Source organism: Cariama cristata, unplaced genomic scaffold, assembly GCF_000690535.1.
Source record: "Cariama cristata isolate BGI_N322 unplaced genomic scaffold, ASM69053v1 scaffold3649, whole genome shotgun sequence".
NCBI classification, from domain to species: Eukaryota; Metazoa; Chordata; class Aves; order Cariamiformes; family Cariamidae; genus Cariama; species Cariama cristata.
The window spans coordinates 1-18777 of NW_009636182.1; the positions used below are offsets into that span (position 1 = coordinate 1).

The following is an 18777-nucleotide window of genomic DNA, read 5'->3' on the forward strand; positions in this document are numbered from 1 at the left end:
ACTCCCACCCAGCTTGATGTCGTCTGCAATGGATGAGATGGAGGAGATGAGATGGAGGAGGGAGGAACAGCTTGTTTTAAAACACACAAGCTGTTTTGGCATAAGTGGCATGTGATTTGTAGGTCAGTGAGACTCAGCAGGGCTTATCTGGGTCTGAAACAGGCTTTAACCTTGCCAGTGCTGTTGACTACAGCATTTCAGCTTCCCACAGTGGGATGTTGGTCAGGGTAGGTACAGACGGACAGGGCCGGTTAGTTAAGTTACAGTAGCAAAGCCTAGCTAGAGAAAGTTTGCAGGTATCTTTGGAAAGTTTGCTTTTCCTGGGGGTGGAAAACAGAGGACCAGGTGGAGGCATGTAACTTCTTGACATGTCCACCATTCAGAAGCCCCTTTTCTCTTTTTTTTTTTTTTTTTTTTAAATACAGAAATCTAAGTTCACATTGAACAATTTACAAAGGACTTTGCAGTGTAATCTGGACAGAACTTCTGATGAGGAGTGGCATGTCACTTCCTCCACACTTGCCTCTCCTCCCCAAGTAGCCACCAGATGAAGCAGGAGGTTGCACAAGGTGGCCTGGCACATGCATGTTCCCTCCAGTGTGTGTCCTACCTTTTCTCCCCTGTGCAGTAGGTGTAACTGTTAGGGTGAGCTGGGAGCTCTCTGCAAAGCTCTCCCATCCTTGTCACAGCAGTGACTGGCCTTGGCCAGACTCTGCCCCTGCCTGAGCATTTCATGGTCCTCCAGAAAGAAACAGTGGAATCCATAACAGGAAATTTGGAAGCATCTTTGTTGCTAGAAAAGATGCACTGGTGCAGTGTGGAGTGTGCCTAGGCTGCTAGTTTGGAGGCAAGTGGAAAATCATATTTGCCTGCACCACCTGCTTGCTTCTCCAGCAACAGCAGCAGAGAAAGCTGCTTGCTGGGTATGTGTGCACAGAGAAAGCCCCTTCACTTATCCCTAGCACAGCCAGCAGGGAAATTCAGCTGTGTTGTCCCACTAAATTGCTTCAGTGGTGAGCTGGAAGGAAGAACTGGAGGGGTGCATGAGCTCCAGGTGTGTTTGGTTTTGAAGCTCTCCATAGAGCCTGGTAAATGGGACAACTTTCTATCTTTTGGTGGTCATGGGAAACCCAGCTTGTAGTATATCTGTGGCAACAGTAAGCTTGTGAATGTTACTGGGAGGTTTGGGAAAGCCTTGTATTAGCCCAATGACAGATAAAACCCTACAACAAAGGGATTATCATTCAAGACTTGGAGGAAAATCAGGCTCATTACTTCCGATTCCTGAACTTATGAACCACTGCATGCATTGGTTCCATCTGGCCATTTTACTTCTGCAGAATGATGTTATAGTTGGTCATTATTTTATATACTTCAGAAAGGAAGGCTATGCTTAAGATCTCATCAGCTCTGGAGCCTGGCCAGGTGGTGATGCTAGGGTGTCATGTGGGTACTTCATAATTGCCTGACCAGGCTATGGGGTATAAAGCTCACTGTTTTCTCTCCTGAGTACTGGTCCCTCTCACTTGCTTTAGCGGGCCATATCAATGCTTCTTCCAGCCCCTTGACCTGTGCCCTGCCCTCTCCCAGGGGCCTGGAGGCAGAGCATTTCTCTTCCCCATAGCTCAGTGCTGTGCCCATCAGTATGTCAGCAGCACCTGTCCTCCCAGGGACGACTGACCTCTGTGGAATGAACACTTGTCCTGCACTTTTCCTTCTGGCCAGAAATCCTGCCCTCTGTTCAACAATATGATGGGATAGGGAGAGCAGGAGAATGAGAAGTGGAACTCAGGAATCAGCAGAGAGAGGAGCTGAGAGAAACCTCAGACACTAGATGAACCATAATTATCAAGTCTTCCAGACTTCCATGATGCTGCCCAGAGAAATCTATTATGCCAAGAAGCCCAGGAAGATTGGAAAACAGAGCTCAGCTCAGGGTAGGACTGGCTGTTCTTCTCCAGAAACGTTTCTGCATCTGAAGAACAACATCAGCCTGATGACTAGGGTATAGGCTTTTATTTCTGCACCCTCTGAGTTTGTTCCCATCAATCCTGGAAATCCAGAAGATGTGTTTAGGTGGTGTATCTCTTAGGTGCTAATGACTGTTCACTTTGTAAGCAACTTGCCCTTTTTGTCTTCTGGAGATCAGTGCCGCCTCTTGTCTGCTGCTGCTTGAAGGCTGGCAGGAGCCTATAATGACAGCAGGGTGGCCTAGTTAGGGGTGAGGTGTTGCAGGGCTCTCTCAAGGTTTGGGAAAATGGAGGTCATTGAAGCAGCCTGAAAGATGTGCGGGTGGAGTTCTCAAAGGGGGGGAATGGAAATGATATCTCTGTAGCCAAGTTTCCCACAGGCAAGGGAAGAGTCTGTTACCAAGGAGGGTAAGAGGCTCCAGGAACTCGGGCACTCTGCTCCTCTGTGCTCTCACTGCAAGGCAGGTCCAAACACCCTGGGAGGGGTACCAGGGAGAACATTTGCCTTTGCAAGGTCTTGACCAAAATGAAAATATTTGTGCCCCTGAGAGATAGACTGTGAGGCTTCTGAGACAGGATTTTAGCCATCCTGTAAAAAACAAAGCAAAACAGTTTCTTGGCCAGAAAGCTGTCACTGATTTTTTGTTCTTTTCAATGTAACACAGAAAGTGACAGATATAGCTTTTGTATCCAGTCTACATCACAGATTTACTCTGTGACCTTTCGGATGTGCATGTGGGTCTAGATTTCTGAATCATAGTTAGATACCCGAAAGCTGGCATACCCATAATGTGGGATTATTTGAGTTTGTTTTCAGAGGTGTTAATCAAACCTGGCTTCGAGTGAAGCCAGTGGGAGAAGACAGGCAAGCAGGATGCGTCTGTGCTCAGCCCAGATGTTACTGTGTGAGTGAGGTCCCCACCAGCCCCTTGCACAGAGATGGAATTTGCAGAGAAAAAACGCCTGTCATGCAAATTTGTGTAGTCAAGAGGATTCCTGTGGCACAATGGGTATCTGCTTGGGTAGACCCAATGTGTCTCTGGCCCCAGCTGTTCTAGATCATTTGCATGCATTTGCAAAAATGCTTTTTATTTAAGGACTTTTGAAAAATCACTGACTTCTGTGAGGTCGCTGTCAGCAAGACTTGTGCCCACTTCCTAATCAACATCCTCTTATTTTGATGCTAGCTGTTTTACCTCCAAAAATCTTAGCTCCCAGCCTGTTTAAGACCTGTTATGAGAAGGTTTTCTGTCTTTGGTGTGTACAAGACCCCTTCCTGTACTACTTGTTTACCTGAGAAGAAATAATTGTTCTTTTAGTATGGTGCCACAATACTCTGTCTCTGAATAAGCTGATCTGGGGCCTTTGGATCTCCCCTGGATGTGTTGTTACTGTTCAGCAACTAGTATGATTTCTGCAGAGCTACAGCTGTGGGCCATCAAAGAGCATTCCCTGCCCTCTATAACATTCTCATCTTAGCAACAGTTTTAAGTGTCAACTTTTTACTATTGAATAGGAGAGGAGCAGGAGATATGTCTGGCATTGTTCTAGATGGAGATGGTTAGAGAACTGCCCCTTTAGCAGTGGATCATGCTCCACTGGTGATAGATTTCCTCCACATATGTCCCTTCCTGAGAATCTCAATGAACTCCCAACTTAGCTCATATAACAAAGCAAGTGCTAATAGCTTGTCATGGCTGGCCTGGGTTGACTTTGAAACCTTGGCCTTGAGGTGAGATTCTCCACGTGCCCTTGGGAATCTCCTGAGTTTCTGCTCAAAATGAAATTGGCTTTTACCAACTGTGTGGTAACAAGCAGTGGCTGAGTGTGACTGCATTGTGTCCAGACATCTTTATGTGATTTAATTGGGAGATCAGTCCTTGAAGTCTTTGGCATGGTGTAGCCTACTGTTGGTTGACATCCTTTAGTGCTATCATGGTCCTAACTACTACTAGTTTTGCAGCCAGACTCTAAGTTGCAGCTGGGACAACGTGAGTGGGACAGTTTTGACTGGAGTCATGTAATGTTGTTTTGTCCCCTACAAAGCTCAGGCTTGTTTCCATTTTCCCAGGACAAAGCACAGTCCCCCCAACTGGTGGAGGTGTGGACACAAACTTTTGGGTGCCAAGGAATATGGAGACCCACCAAAGGTCTCGGCAGGGGCAGTAGTGAAGTGACCAAGTTACATCCTACTCTGGAGCCAGGCTGACATTTGCTTGTTTCTCTCCCAGGACTACACCATCACCATGTACTTCCAGCAGAGCTGGCGGGACAAACGCCTGGCATATAATGACCTTCCTCTCAACCTCACCCTGGACAATCGGGTGGCTGACCAGTTGTGGCTGCCTGACACCTATTTCCTGAATGACAAAAAGTCCTTTCTGCATGGGGTGACGGTGAAGAATCGCATGATTCGACTCCATCCTGATGGGACTGTCCTGTATGGCCTGAGGTAAGTCTGAGGGGAACCTTTGTTGGTTGTGTTTGAGAATGATGTCTCATCTAAACTTCCACTGTTTCCAAAGATATTCTGGTAAGGCAAGAACCCAAAAGCCCAAAAGATACTCAAGTGTTGCACAGCTTTAAGTATCTGTTCTTTCTTGATGCTGGAAATGGTTGTTTCCTTCAGGCCTCCAAAGTTTCCTGTGCTGCTATAGACAAATGTTGGAGATCGGAATTGTCTGCTCTGAGCATTTCAGGTCACTGTCATTCATGTTGCATAACACTTCAATTTGAAACACTCATTTTCAGTTGCTTATAATTTTCTGCAAGTTTGGCCTATGGAGATGAGACTTCGTTACCCTCATATCTAAGGCATTTAAGTCAAATCACTTCAGTAATTTTTTGGTATGAGATAGGAGACATGTCTTCGTAGCATTAAAAAAAGTCTCTTTACCAAAGCAATTCTGAAGATTGAGGCTTGAAAGTTGATATCTAGTCGGGGAATGGTCCTCAGTGAGGAGGCTTTTTGTGTTGTCTGGAATAAATTGATGTAGGCAAATGCACAGCCTTTGAAAGTGCTGTGCTTGTGTGCAATGGAGGTGGCGAAGGTTGGCCTTACTGTAATATCTGGATATATGGAGATGCCAGGGTAGGTTAAACAGTTAAACGGAGGGGGCAGAGGACTAGAAGGGGAGTTTGCAGCTATAGGTAAGAGTGCAGGTTTTGGATGCTCTAGCTGAAATCTAGGCAATGATTTTCCCAACTGTGCATTTGTCTGCTTTGAGCTTTTCTCCTATTTTTTTTTCCTTTTCGACTACCAAAAGTCATAGCTGGGTTTTTAGACCTGCCTCCACAGTCACAAATGATTGCTGCAATAGCAGCTCTGGGCTACATCCCAGTGCAGCAAAGGGGGAGGAAAGACCTTTCTCCTTCAAAGCAGGTACACCCACCCTTCCCATTTACAGTATCAGCTCCTCTGCTGCTTCATGTTTTGTGGCAAAGTCTGACTTGTTATGATTTTTTTCCTCCTCTTTAAATAGCAAGGCTGTTTTGGGGAGGGGAGGGCAGGGCTGCTGATGTTCCCCAGGAGCAGGAAACATCCTAGTGAAGTAGGAGGCTGCTCAGGGCATCATCCCTGCCAGGGCAGCAACGTAGCTGTGCCTTGTGCTTCCCCTGTGGCAGAGCCCTGGGAAGCCAAAAGAGCAGCAGTTGCTGCTGGTGCTGAGGGACAGGCTGCAGTACATGGGGTATGTACGATTTTTTTCCTTCCGGTTAGTGGATGGCTCTTGCTCCAGGCTCAGAGACAGCAAAAGATGCAACAAGCCCAACTTTGTGACTCTGTCCCAGTTCTGCTTCTCCCTTCCCAAGACATGTACTTTTGCCTCTCTACCTTGGGACGGTGATGTTGTTTGGCTGATACTGCCAGGGAGCCCTGAGCCAGCTTTACTGACCTACCAGACAGACTGCAACCTTCCCACAGCTGACTACCCAAATGTCCTCACTGTGTTAAAACAAGAGTGAAGGCTAGGCAGGAAGATGCTTTGACTTGGGGTAGGTAGGAGCATAAATTAAGCTTGTTGGGAAGGAGGGGGCAAAGAGCAAAGTTAAACTCAGGCTGCTCTTTGCTGCCGAGCCAGCCCACCTGAGCATAGAGCTGCCTCCCCCAGGCCGATGGGAAATCTTTGCACACACCTGCAGAGCAGCAGAAGAAATGCTAGTATATTTTGATCAGCTGCCATTTAGTCAGCTCAAATAATGAGCAGTGTGAAACCTGCAGCACAGGTGACAGGCAATGGAAGTCCTTGGAGGGTTTGCACCCAAGCTGGCTGGGGCTGGGACACTGTGCAGGCACCTCCTCCGCTGTCCCTTCCCTTCCCCGGGGCCCAGAAGCATGGGGAAGGGAGCTCAGCTCCCTCACATCCCCTGGGTAAATGGATGAGATGAGGAAAATTGCATTCAGGCCAAAAGAAAGAAAATTACAGCTGTTTGCCCCTGTTATTTCCAGGGCCATAGTAAGAGCTGCCTGTGTTGTTTTAACTTTTGGCTGGTTTTCCTGGAAGCTGCTCTCTTGCCCCTGGAGAAAATGACGATTGCAAAACTGCAGCACTGAGCAACTGCACCTCCTGTTCCCAAACTGTACCTTAGGTCAGGGTGGCTGACTTTTACTATTCTGAAAGCACTGGGGTTTTGGGGGACAAGCCAGGTGCCCTGAATGCTTGAAGTCCCTCTAGCTTTGTTCATAGTGGCACAGACAATGATTTCTTTAGGACTGCTTTCTGTACTGACTCTTGCAGCTGCGGTTTTGCTGACAACACAGTACTAGGTCCAGTTGTGCAGGTGCAAATAACTGTGATCCTATTTAAAAATACATAGCCACATGCACAGCAGGTGTAAGCAAGTAAGAAGACAGTCTTTGAAATTTGAACACAAACCTGTGTTCCCTTTATCTTTGTAAAATTGCACCCATGCTTGTCCTGCAAACAGGAAGAAAAGTGCAGATCCTCCCTGTATTTTGGAGCCTGTTGGTGTCTTTTCCTGCGTTTTTCGGAAGGATTCATAAAATGGAGTTGCCATGATGTAAGAAGACCAAAGGAGGCAATTTCTGTTTCTTTTTGTTTGTTTGCCTGTTTGTTTTTCCTCAAGTGAGCTACCACAGCTCTGCTCCTTCTCCTTCTACCCTCTCGCCAGTCACTTCCCCCTCCTTTGAGCTGATCCTGTAGCAAAGTGACTCAATCATGCTATTTGTGGCACAACAGTCATTTTTCTTTCCAGCAGTCTCTGATGTCAGAGACCGGGGAGGATGACACCCTGGCAGCCCCCTGCCCCCTTCAGCAAGTGTTCAAGCAACTGGTAGGATCAGGCTCAAGTGCTGAATCAGACTCCAAGGTCTAAGTTAGCACACATGGAAGTCAATGGGTATTTTGTTTCTGACTTCAGTGAGAACAAGATCAAGCTTCAGATATAACTTGTTTGCATGAGTAAAAGAAGCCCTTTATTCCTCTGCTTTGCTCCATTGTCAAAGCTGTGTGTCAGAAAAACATATGCTTGGTTTTGGTAGAATTAGCAAATTAATGGATGAAGGAAGTGCAGCAGGTGTAATATAGCTACATCTTAGGAAAGCGGTCAATACAAAAACTTACTCCAAAATTAATTCCCACTGGGCTTGGATTAAAAGCTGGTTGCCAGATCTCCAACAAAAGGAATGCATAAACAGTAGTGGGCTGTGCTGGGGTGGTGATACTGGGCTGCTGTGGGGCTGGAGTCAGAACTGGTGTTCCCTACCCCCTTCCCCAGAGAGTTAGCAGATGGTATAAATCCCAGAAGGCCAAATAGGGTCCTGGAGCCAAGATCCACCTCAGAGGACACTCTTACCTCTGCAAACACGAAGTGGGATGGGGGGATGCAAACCAGCAGTGCTGACAGGGTTTTTAGGAGGTTTTTTTTTAACCTCTGGCATGTTGGTGCCTGAACTCACCTGGCCCCCAAACATCTTGCAGGAATTAAAAGTGCTTGTGAAGCACAGGAGAGCTGGTCACCTGTGGCACCCAGCAGGAAAGTGCTGAAATGATGTCGAAAGTCTGCAATGTGAAGGGAGGCTTAAAGGAGCTACCCACAAAGACAAAGCAATCAGCTATTGGGAAGTGGAGGGAGGTGGATAAAATAGTGAGGAAGAGCTGGATGGCACTGGCTGAATTCAATATATTTTTCCTCCTAACGGCTTTTTGTCAGAAGTTGCATGGGTTTCATCAAATTTTAAACAAAAAATTAGGGAGAAATTTTTCATTTAAGAAAAAGCTTTTCAGAGAATGGTGATGTTTCACTCCTAATTTTATGTAGAGAATTTTTCACTTATGTCAATATTTCCTTCACTATTTCAAGCTGCTTTACTACCGCTACTGACGTCTGAATAACACAGAGAATCATCAAAGGCTTTCTCTGGACCTCCAGAGACTGTCTAGTCCACCCTACCACAATATTCAATAAGCTTTACATTGTCACACATACAAGCTATACATTACAGTCTGAGGTTTTTTTCCTTTTCTAGACCATGTAGCATCCATTTGGTAGTGAAACATGTTGACATGTCAAATGCTGACGGCATCAGTATTTTGCTATCTGTTTTCAGATACCTAAAAATAGAAACAACTGTGACAATGCTGAAATTCTCATATGGTAATTTGCCATCATATTTGAAATCAGCTTTAAAATATCCTTCAGGGAAATCTTGAAGCTATTTGATATCATTCTGATTAGGGACAAAACCAGATTCCAGCAAAACAGGTGCTTTGGAGAGCCCAGACTGCATTCCTGAGCTTTCAGGCGGAGCTGGCGGGCTGGGATGCCGGGAAGCAGGCGCGAAGACGGGTGGACAGCAAGTGAGATGCAATGCCTGGCTGGCGAGGAGCCCAGGCAATGTAAACCGAGCAACTGAAAAACTGCAGAGGAATTTAATGACAGAGACTAAGTCCTATGCAGAGAGAATGAGAAATCTCCTCCTGCGAAGGTGGCAGTGGTGGTGGGGAGCGTGTGCCTGTGTGTTGTGGGGGTTTTTTTATTCCTGTCCATGATAGTTACAGCAACGAGGTGTGTTTTAGAGATGAGGCGGTTTGGATGTGTGCAAAGGTGCCAAGGCATAGTGGGGATCTCCTGGAGAAGCAGGGCCCTGCTATCCTCATCAGTGTAAATACCTGTTCAGTGCTTAAAGTAAGGGGGAAAGAACTGTCATGCTTCAAAATTTGCAGTTTTAAACTGAGAGAAGCTGGGTGTATCTGCTTTGGTGGCACTTAATTTCTGCTTTTCACGGGGCAAGTTCCCGTCAGTCAGCTGCTCCCTGCGAGGCAGCGGCTCCTGGGGAACATCAGCCCACGCATTGCAGCAAGCTACTGCTGACCCACTTGTGGACCAGACCTTGTTCCTGGGCAAGGCAGCAGCTAGACCACCACTTCTAGCTCACCTTAGATAGGGAAGCAACACAGGTTAACAGACATATGTCAAGCATCCCACCCACTCGCTCATCCAACACCAGGTACGCTGTCAGTCTCCCATGCCACCCTGGTGCGCAGTGCCTCCAGGGCTGCCCTGTCTGCTCTCCAAGGCCGAGGCTTCTGCTAGAGCTCATCTTGGGTATATCTTCGTAGCTCTGATCTCCAACCTGCCTCTTGATCCGGACTCAGCTTTGTCTATATTACATTCTCCAGGTCCCAGCCTAGGGTTATTGGGTTCTCCAACTGGGAGAAAGGTTTCTCTTGCTCCTGTCTCACTTGAAGCCTGCTGTTTGCAGCCATGTCCTTGTTCTCTCCATGGGTGTTATTTGATTTTCTGCAGAGAAGATGGCCTAATGGGATAAGACTGAGGAGTTTTTTCTGTACTGAGACCACTGAGCAATTTTCTTCTCCCATCTCACAGGCCAGAAGGGAAGAAATTAGCAATTTTTCTTCCCCTTCCTTCTCTGAGAGAGGTTTCTCTGGAAATGTGAGAGATGATTCAGGCTCTACTCTGTCTCTAGTAGCTCTGCCTGCTCCCTCCACAGGTTAGATAAAGGCGACAGAAATCTCTCCTTTGGCAGCTTGAATGCAAAGAGTTGGGCTTATGCCCATCCATCAGGCCCCTTGCAGCTAGTCCTACAGCCTTGTAACTGCTCCCACCATGGAGCTCTGCTTTGGGCCAGCTCCGTAGCACAAAGATGTGAGGGTGGGAGAAGAGTTTGTTAGGTGGGTGAGGAGAAGTGAGAATTTAATTAGGAGCTCGGCTCCCCAGTTGAGGTTAAGGACAGTTCCCCTTCTGCTTTTTTGCCTCCTAGGATTGGGATGAGTGAGTTAGCTGGAAACACTGGAAGGATTTTTAATAATACAGAATTTCAGAATAATCTTAGAAGCTGTGGAAGAAATTGGAACTCACTAAAGCAGCAAGCCAGAGCTGCTTCTCCATCCTTAATGTTGCAAGAACAGAGGCAAGCATCATCAGGGCCTGGCTGGAATTTCTGCCTGTGCTACATCTCCTAGAAGTCTGACTTGTTTATTAGCAAAAATAGAGGTCAAGGACTATCCACAAACAGCTGATTCCCATTGTCTCTGCACAGATCACTGAAACGGCTTGAGTGTCCTGAACCCCTGGCTCACTCTGGCAGCACCTCTTAGTCTTCCTGCTTATCCTATCCCGGCCACCAGTCTGAGCCCATCCCTGGACCCTGTCTATTCTTTGCCAAATCCCACAGGTTTAAGTCATGGGTTACTGTTTTATTAATTCAACTTCATCCCAGCCTGATGCTGTTGAAGGAAGAGACCTCCTGCTCTGTTAAGTGCAGGTCACTTGTCTGAAGCAACCATAGAAAATGAATCTGTTTTTAAACATGTTCCACTTGGGTCTCTCTTGTCCCCCGATCCAGTAGACAACTTGCCAGATGCACAGCGCATTTGGAATAAAGAGGCAGGAAAGCAAAACCTTACAGCCAAGGCAACTCTGCTTTGTACTCTCCCAGGGTAGAAAAATGTTTGATTTAGATGACTGGTACCCTAAGTGCTAGTTTAGAAGAGGGTTTGGTTTTTTTCTTCCCTATCTGGGTGCAGTGCACACTGTTATTTATCAAAGGATGTCTATGCAAGCACAGATGCTTTTGGAATCAGAGTGACCTTAGCAGGGTTGTGCCAAGGCTTATGGAGTCAGTTTTAGGAAAAAAGACACAAGAGGAAAATGTTCCCTATCCTTGCCTTGCTCTTGGTTCTAACATGACCTCCCGGAGTTTGCAAAGATTGGACCGTGTTAAAAGAATGGCAAAATTCACTATGGGTTTATAAATCCCTCCAGGCCCTTCGAAGTTTGTGCTTACTCCCAGGCAGAATGTGACATTTGCCAACGTGTTTTTAAGACTGACGTTGAGAATTTACAGAGTAAAAATTCAATTTGTTTTTTTACCATGTTCAGTAAAACATTAACTTTGCATCTCTCTTTCTCCTCTTAGTCACCAGAATTCCCTTAGGAGTCTAACTTGCCCCGTGGGGCAAGCTTGTACAAGTCCTGTGAAACTCGAGCTGCTTCCTTCCGTTCTCCTTATTGCTGCAAACTGTTGTGAGCTTTGGAGTCTGTATCCCGGGGGGACAGGAATATCTTCAGTTTCTCAGGAGATCTGAAATCCAAAAAGTTGCAAGTAGCAACTTATAAAAAGGTTTATCTTTTGCTGTGAGGGTGTTTGTGTTAGTCCCTGCGTAATGACATTTAATCCATAACTCCTGAACTGCTGGCTCTGTCTTGCCTTGAATTAGGAAGGCCATGGTGGGGGTATTTGTGTTATACTCCTCCTATTCTTCTCTGTACTGAATTTTAGGCAGCATCCTTTTGAAGTCAAAGGTATCAGGGAACATTCCTGGGCACTGAACATCAGTGACCCACATAGTCAATTTGTTTCCTGGGTTTGATCTGTGTCCATGAATAGTCTCTTGGGCATTTCCCAGTTAGAGCACAGCAGAGGCTGGTGACCATTCTCAATAGACGTATTACATGTGGTCAGACTCTTTTTCTGAAGGGTAGGAATGTGTTAAGTGTAGACAAAGGCTGTTCCGTACCAATTGACATTGGCCCAAGAAACCAGTGCCAGGCACGTTTAGTTTGCTGGTATAGACACAGTTATGATGCAAACAGTGCACTAGTTTATTTTGTAAGGATGAGCTTAAGGGGAAAGGGACCCCACTTGCTTTAGGAACCCCTCAAGGATAATAGTGTTCCCCTCTCTCCCGTCCAGTCCTCCTTAGAAAATCTAGACCTGCTGCTTTTGAAATCAGAAAGTATTTTGGGGAAGTCATTTTCTGCCCCTTGCACTTGTAGCTGGTGAATTTGATTCTCCCAACACACTGGAGATGATCTAGAGCATGAATGGCTGACTGAGGCCCTTCAGAGCTGAAGTTCAGTAGAGGGAGATCTGACTTGGGCCAGAGCTGAAAGAGCAGCTACCTTGGAGGAAGCCAGCAAAAGCATAAGGAGGAGATGGAAAGAAGACATTCAACCACGACAGGTTTTACTGGCAGCTTGGAGCTCTATGCTGCTCTATGCCTGTGAACTTACATAATCATTCTAAATAAGACAGGAGCTGCCATTAATTAGTAAACAGCAATGAAAGGGATCAGAGAAGGAATGAAATGGCTAGCGATGGTCATGTCAGAGAACTGCAATATTCATGGAGGACTGATGGTTTGCAGAAACTTAAGCATTCCCTTTTGAGCTGCAGCTGTGGTGGGACAGTCCTCTGCTTCTGCCAGTTCAGCTTGCAGAGCAGGCAGTGGCAGAGGGACAGCAGGGCGAGGTTGCATTACCTTTCCTGTGTCAGCATCTGCTTTGTCAATACAAGCTTCAAGTGGGCAGAGCTTTTGTGGCTGCTTTTCTAGAGATGGTCTCTGCCTCTCCCGGGGTTGAAGGATCCTCTGCAGAGCAAGGTGTCCACGCTACTTTGGCTTCTGCTTGGATCCACTGGGTGCTGGCAGAGAAGGGGAATCTCCATCAGCCCACAGCCTGCCAGAGCTGCTCGACAACTCATGAATGCATGTCCATTTTTCCCTTTTTTTAAAAAAATGTATGGTGGTTTCTTTAGCGGCCCTGTCTCCCCCCAGATGAACTATGTCCATCTGCCAGCTGGGCAGCGGAGTAGCACGTCAGTGAGGACTTGGCTGGTTAATAGCACGGCTGCCTACAGACCTTAGGAGAAATGATTAGGGCAAGGGCATGAATGTCTTTTATGTGGGGAAGGAGGTGTAAAGGTTGTGACACATGACAGGGCTCACCCAGAGGCCCATGGGGCGGGCAGAGGTTGAAGGAGGAAAGGGGAGCTGGAGATGGAGGGTGGTGGTGTCTGGGCTCAGCAGCTGGAGGAAACAGGACTGCTTCATTGAGCGCATCATGCAAAGCGCAGGCAAGCCTCTCCCCTCTGATGGGCAGTGTCTCTGTGAATCGCCATCAAAGCAGATAAAATTTCACACCACACAAATTTTTGAATTTAAAAGGGGAGGGAGGTGGGTAGAGAAACGGGAGCGGAGGAGGAGGAGGGAGAAGACTCAGCCTGGCTGGGCGCCAGCGCCTCTTGCTAACGCCATGGGGAAGGTGGCATCCTTCCCCGGTGTTCCCTCCAGCCCCCGCACTCCCTGCTCCCTTTCACTTTGGTCGTGTCTCCTGGAGGCAACGTGCTCTGTCTAGAGATGTTTACAGGGTGATGGTTTGTTCTCTGTCTCCTCATCTCCATTCTCACAGAGTGAGTATCCACTCCTCCTCTGCTTTCTGTATTTTAACCTCTCATTCTTCTCCAACTGTCCTTCTCCAGGCTGCTTTACTTCTTGTTTCCCCTGATCCCTCTCCTCTGTTCCCTCACCCTGGTGGCCTTCTGTCCTGCACTGTCTGCTCTCCTGTTTCTCACCCCTATTCCTGCCTCCTCCATCAGTGCTCATGCTGTCATTCCTCTTTGATTCTTTCCTCATTTTTCCACCTTATAGTTTCCTTCCACCTGTATTGCCTGTTAACCCTGTTGAGACACCCAGGAGCTCCTTAGTGTCAATCCTCCATCTGTCTCTCCATCCAGTCCTCCCCATGCTGTCTTCTACATGCCAAACAAACACATCTCTTCACACAACAGCTCAGAGCATATCAAGGCAATCGAGGCATGAGGCAGAGGTTGGTCCTGTGGCCTTCTGGACCAGAGACAGCAAGTGGTGTGACCTCACAAGGTTGCTGAGGTGCCCCAGTTTTGCTCCCATTCCCCTGTGGCTATGAGATGTGAGTGGAGCCTCTCATCTGTTTATGAGTCCCACCTGCCCATAGTACACAGCCACCAACGGAGCTAAAGAAATATCTTGTTGGCCTCTCTAGGAGCAAGTGAATATTGAATCAGTCATAGAGGACACAGGTGGATATTTCACCAACAGGTGCTGTGTTAAAAAAAAACAATGCCAGGGTTGTGATGATGTGGGTCACCCATGGACTTCAAGCAGGGTATGGCAAAAGGAAGTTGATATCCAGGATATTTTTTGAGATCTGAAGTCTAAAGAATTAAATACCCTCTTCCTCTCTGGGATATCACTGCTTTATCCCAAATAGGGATGATTTATTAGGGTTTAGGAAGCCTGGAGGCAGGACCTGACCTGAACCTGGTGCCCCATGCCAGCTGCCCCTCGCATCTTGTCATGCTGCAGGAGCTCCACATTCAGGTGGTCCTGCAGTGCCGGCGTCCCTGGGCTTGCCAGGCACAGCTGACCATGGGCACAGCACCGCAGCTGAAATGCTCCAGATAAGCAGGTGGCTACAGCCCAGGACAGCTGCGTGCAGCTGCCCTACCTCTGCTCTGAAAATAGAACAAACCCTTCACTCTACATCATCCCAATTCGCACCTGCACGAGCAGTGTTCCATGGGCAGATCACCAGGAGTTTGGGACCTGTAGCCACCTGGCGTACCTCTGGAGAATGCTGAGCTATATGGTGTGGATACACCCACCCTTAAGTCAGAAGGAAAGAGAAATTATCTGGCTTTTGGGGACAGATGCCCTCTTAAACTTGTTTTTCTCCATTCTGTCCTACCTGTCCTGAGGTTCTCTTCTTTTTGAATCAACAAGGCTAAATTCTGCCCTGAATGTAAATCTCTGCTGATATAAATTGTTCTGATCTTGCAAAAATCATTGGAGTGGCTCTGGATTTATGCCAGCTGTTGGTGTGAACAGGATTTGGCGCATGGAGTGTGGTGGCCATAGCTCACTGTGTCGTGCTCTGCATTTCCAACCAGCACTGCAGGTGATAAGCAAATCCTGTCGAGAGACGAGAGGGTCCCTCTTGAACCAGAAAAGGCTTCCCCTGGATATCCTTTGTGTGGTCAAGTTAGGCAGCCAGGCTGCAATTTTAGGATGGACAATGTGGAAAAGTTTTAGCCCACAGAGTCCCACAAATGGGGTGGAAAATTTTAATTTAATACATTTTTGCATCTCACACTTTAGGGAAAACAGGAAAATGCATTTGTAACTGCTATTTCCCACGGGTGCAGTATAATATATACAGTATATGCTGTGTGCGGCATAGGGGGATGAGTCATACTCATGTATGACACTCTGGTCTCAGTGCCTGGCCAGGATGGACTCTGCACCTGCCACTTTGGGCTTTCCTGGCAAGGTGCAGCTTCCCCCAGGTGTGCTTCACATCTGCTCCTCCACCGTGGTCTCTTGTGCCCAGCTACCCTGGTCCAGGAGAATTAGGGTGGGAGAGGCACCGCATTTTTAGCAGCCCTCCTAGAGATGCCAAACTGGGAGGCTGTAAAAGCAATATATGCAATCCCAAAGACATGGTGATCATTTTTTTAAGTGGCTCCTGTCCTGTTATACTTCTCCCACTCGGAGCTTTCTCCACCACCCCAACCGCATTAGAGATAAAAGGGTTAAGAGCTCACTTGGGCCCCCTGCTCAGAGAAAGGGCAGTTGCAATGTTGTTTCTAGACCCAGTGAGGATATATATAAATTCCCTCCGTCTCTTCGGATCTATTTATAGCACGGCAGGCAGTGGCAAAGGCTCTCCTCAAGGCTTCATCTCCTACAAACAGTCTTCACAGACAGCAGAGAGATAAATTTAGCACACGAGATTTCTTAAAGAGCCAGCAGCTCTGCGGGGGCTGCACGCTTGCCATGCTACAGCCCCTGCCCCGATACCCCCACTGGGGCAGCCCTCTCCTGTGGGTGCTTGCCCCCCCTGCCCTTTCCTCCCCCCCTTCCAATTTTCTGTCCAGCTTCACCCATTCTCTCCCCTTTTCTGGTCTCTTTTTCTTTCTTTTTTTTTTTTCCCCTTCTTTTTTGCTAGTTCGCCATCTCATCCTCTCTGCTTTCTTCTTTTTCTTTTTTTTCCTCTCTTTTCTCTCTCCCAGGCCACAGGGCTCAGAAGATAAAGCTTTCTCGTTAACAGTTCACTGGTTATGCCTACACAGTAAAAAATGTGTAGCTTGATTAATGCCTTCCAGATGGTTAATTGAAAAAAAAAGAAGGGGGGGAATGCACCAATGTCTGCCCCCTCTTCAGCACTCTGCACACATACGTTGCACTGGAAGAAAACTGCATTAAAGGATGAGGGGACAAATATATTTGAGATATAGGGGCAGCCTGTTAACTGCAGGGCAGTGTTGCCAGTCTGGTGAGTTAGCTGTTGATTTACCCTGTCCCTGCTTCATGCCCTCTTCCCTCATCTATCCCACCCTGAAATTCCCCATCCCAGAAAGCGATGCTCCTTCACGTACAACATGTAACACACACAAACCCTCCTTGCACCCTCATGTGAACCGCACCACAGGCATCGTGCTGCTCTGCCCCGACCCTGTGCTCTGACATTCCCAAAGAAATGCTGACCCTCATTCTCTCCCCATATTTATTTTTTGGGAGAATGCACATGCACCTCCATGTGTCTTTCATGAATCTTGATCATGCAATCAGCTGCGCGAGAGTGACTCTGTTACCGGAGCTGTGAGCCTGCAGGAGCGGGAGGGCCCTGTTGGTGAGGTCGGGGCTTTTGGATTTGGGAGTGCCAAAGTGGGTGCGATGGAGGGGGCATGGGGAAGGGGGAGGCGGGCAGCAAGTAGGGTCATTGGGGCAACTCAGGAGGAAAGGGGAGGTGATAATGTGGTCAGCTGTTCTTCTCCATAGGTCATTGCTGGGCAATTTAATCAGTACATCTTCTGTTTTACGGACATGTGTCAGCTCTCTCCCTCTCACAAACTGACTCTCCTCTTCCCCCCCCTGCCTGTAGCTCTGCCTACTCCTGGTTTCTTTGTCTCTCTCAAGGGAGAGAGAGGAGGAACACAAATCCCTCCCCACCCCGTTAATAGAGATACTGCCTTGTTGATGTGAGTCACGAAGGGTTTAAGCCATGCAGTTGAGGGTGAGCTGCATTCAGCCCCCCTCCTCGTCCTGCATACCTCCCACCACGGATCTCCCTGGTTTCCAGGGAAACAGCGGCCCCAAATGCTGCCTGACTTTCACGTCTGCCTTTCATTTCTCCATTTTATTTTTTTTTGTAAGAAAAAAACCACACAACTGACTTTTTTTCTCCCTTCCCCTTTTAGGATCACCACCACGGCTGCTTGCATGATGGACCTGCGGAGGTACCCCCTGGACCAGCAGAACTGCACGCTGGAGATCGAGAGCTGTGCGTATGCCTCCTGCCCACCCTCCGCCACACCGTGCCACCAGGCCCAGCTGCAGCTTCCCACTTATGGGATGCCTCCTAGGGGTGTTACGGGCCACCCCTCCTGGAGGATGTCCCCTAGGGCAGGACCAGGCTCCCTCATCCAAATTCCATCCTGAGGGGACCTCATGGGTAAAATGCCCAGGAAAACGGAGTTCTAGTAGCAGCCTGGGCATTAAAATCACTCTCACCCTCAGGAGGGTTGTGAAAGCCTCCCTTAACCCTAAGAAAGCCCTGGGAGCCTGCCGTTGCTTGTGGCAGACCGAGTTCTGCAGGAGAGGTGGAACCCAAGCCCTCCCACAGTCCCTCCCCACCTGGATCTTCCGTTGACTCCTATGGAAAGCCTCTCCCGTCTGCACGGAAGAGTTCCAGTTCTCCCCCATAAAAAATGCACCGCAGTGTCCCCACAGGAGTGGTCCAGAGTGGCAGGTCTCATAGTAATGATGATGCAGCTTCAGTGGTGATTATCAGAGAATTGCTTTTTTCATAAACGAGGTCCCACACCATCCATAGTCAGGAGACACCATGCCACCTTACCAGCCCTGCCTGCGCTTGGAAGCCCCCTTCCCGCTTGCCACTAGGGTTGCTTGGGATGCACTGCCATTGCAGTGCTTGGCGTGGCGGGTAATGGGATGTAAATTAGGTCCTGCTGGAGGCACTAATGACATGTGATTTCTGGCACTCCTTAACGTTTTGAGAACAGTTTACGGTACAACCAAGAAAACAGAAGGCAGAGAATTATCCACAGTTCTCCATGTTGCAATTTTGTTCTTAATGGGACATGTCAAGCCAATTTGTTAGTTGAAGCTACGTTTCCTTACAATATTTCTAAGATCCACGCAGAGATGAAGAGATTCAATTGTTTCTGTCCTCAGAGCTTTTGTCTTTTGCACACTTGCACATTCGAAATCTGCAGGGCTCCATTTTGTTTGCTTCCATGTCCACACAACTCTGGAATAACAGTCCTTTTATGGCTGGGTTAAAAACCAAAGTATATTAAAAAAAAAAACCACAACCGCAAACCGAACCACCAAAATAGCCCTTTTGTGGTGCAGGGGTGCTGGATTTATAAAGCAGCAGCAGGCAGCTGGGGTTTCCTTCCCCACAGCATCTCAGGGCACTTACCTGCAGAAGATAAGCCAGTGCTGGCACTACCTGTTGATCCCATCCCTCCATCCCAAAA

The 18777-nt window shown here is 47.7% G+C and overlaps 1 protein-coding gene across 2 annotated transcripts in view; it reads left to right on the forward strand.

Annotated features, from left to right (window-relative positions):
• The first annotated feature begins 4198 nt into the window (after positions 1 to 4198).
• The window catches only part of LOC104167526 (gamma-aminobutyric acid receptor subunit beta-4), a 25688-nt gene continuing 11109 nt past the window's right edge, over positions 4199 to 18777 (forward strand). For both annotated transcript variants that reach the window (XM_009707815.1, XM_009707816.1), the window contains exons 1-2: positions 4199 to 4422; positions 17473 to 17555. In XM_009707815.1, coding sequence (XP_009706117.1) covers positions 4217 to 4422; positions 17473 to 17555 — 289 coding nt within the window. In that variant the 5' untranslated portion in view covers positions 4199 to 4216. The remainder of the gene's footprint in view (positions 4423 to 17472; positions 17556 to 18777) is intronic.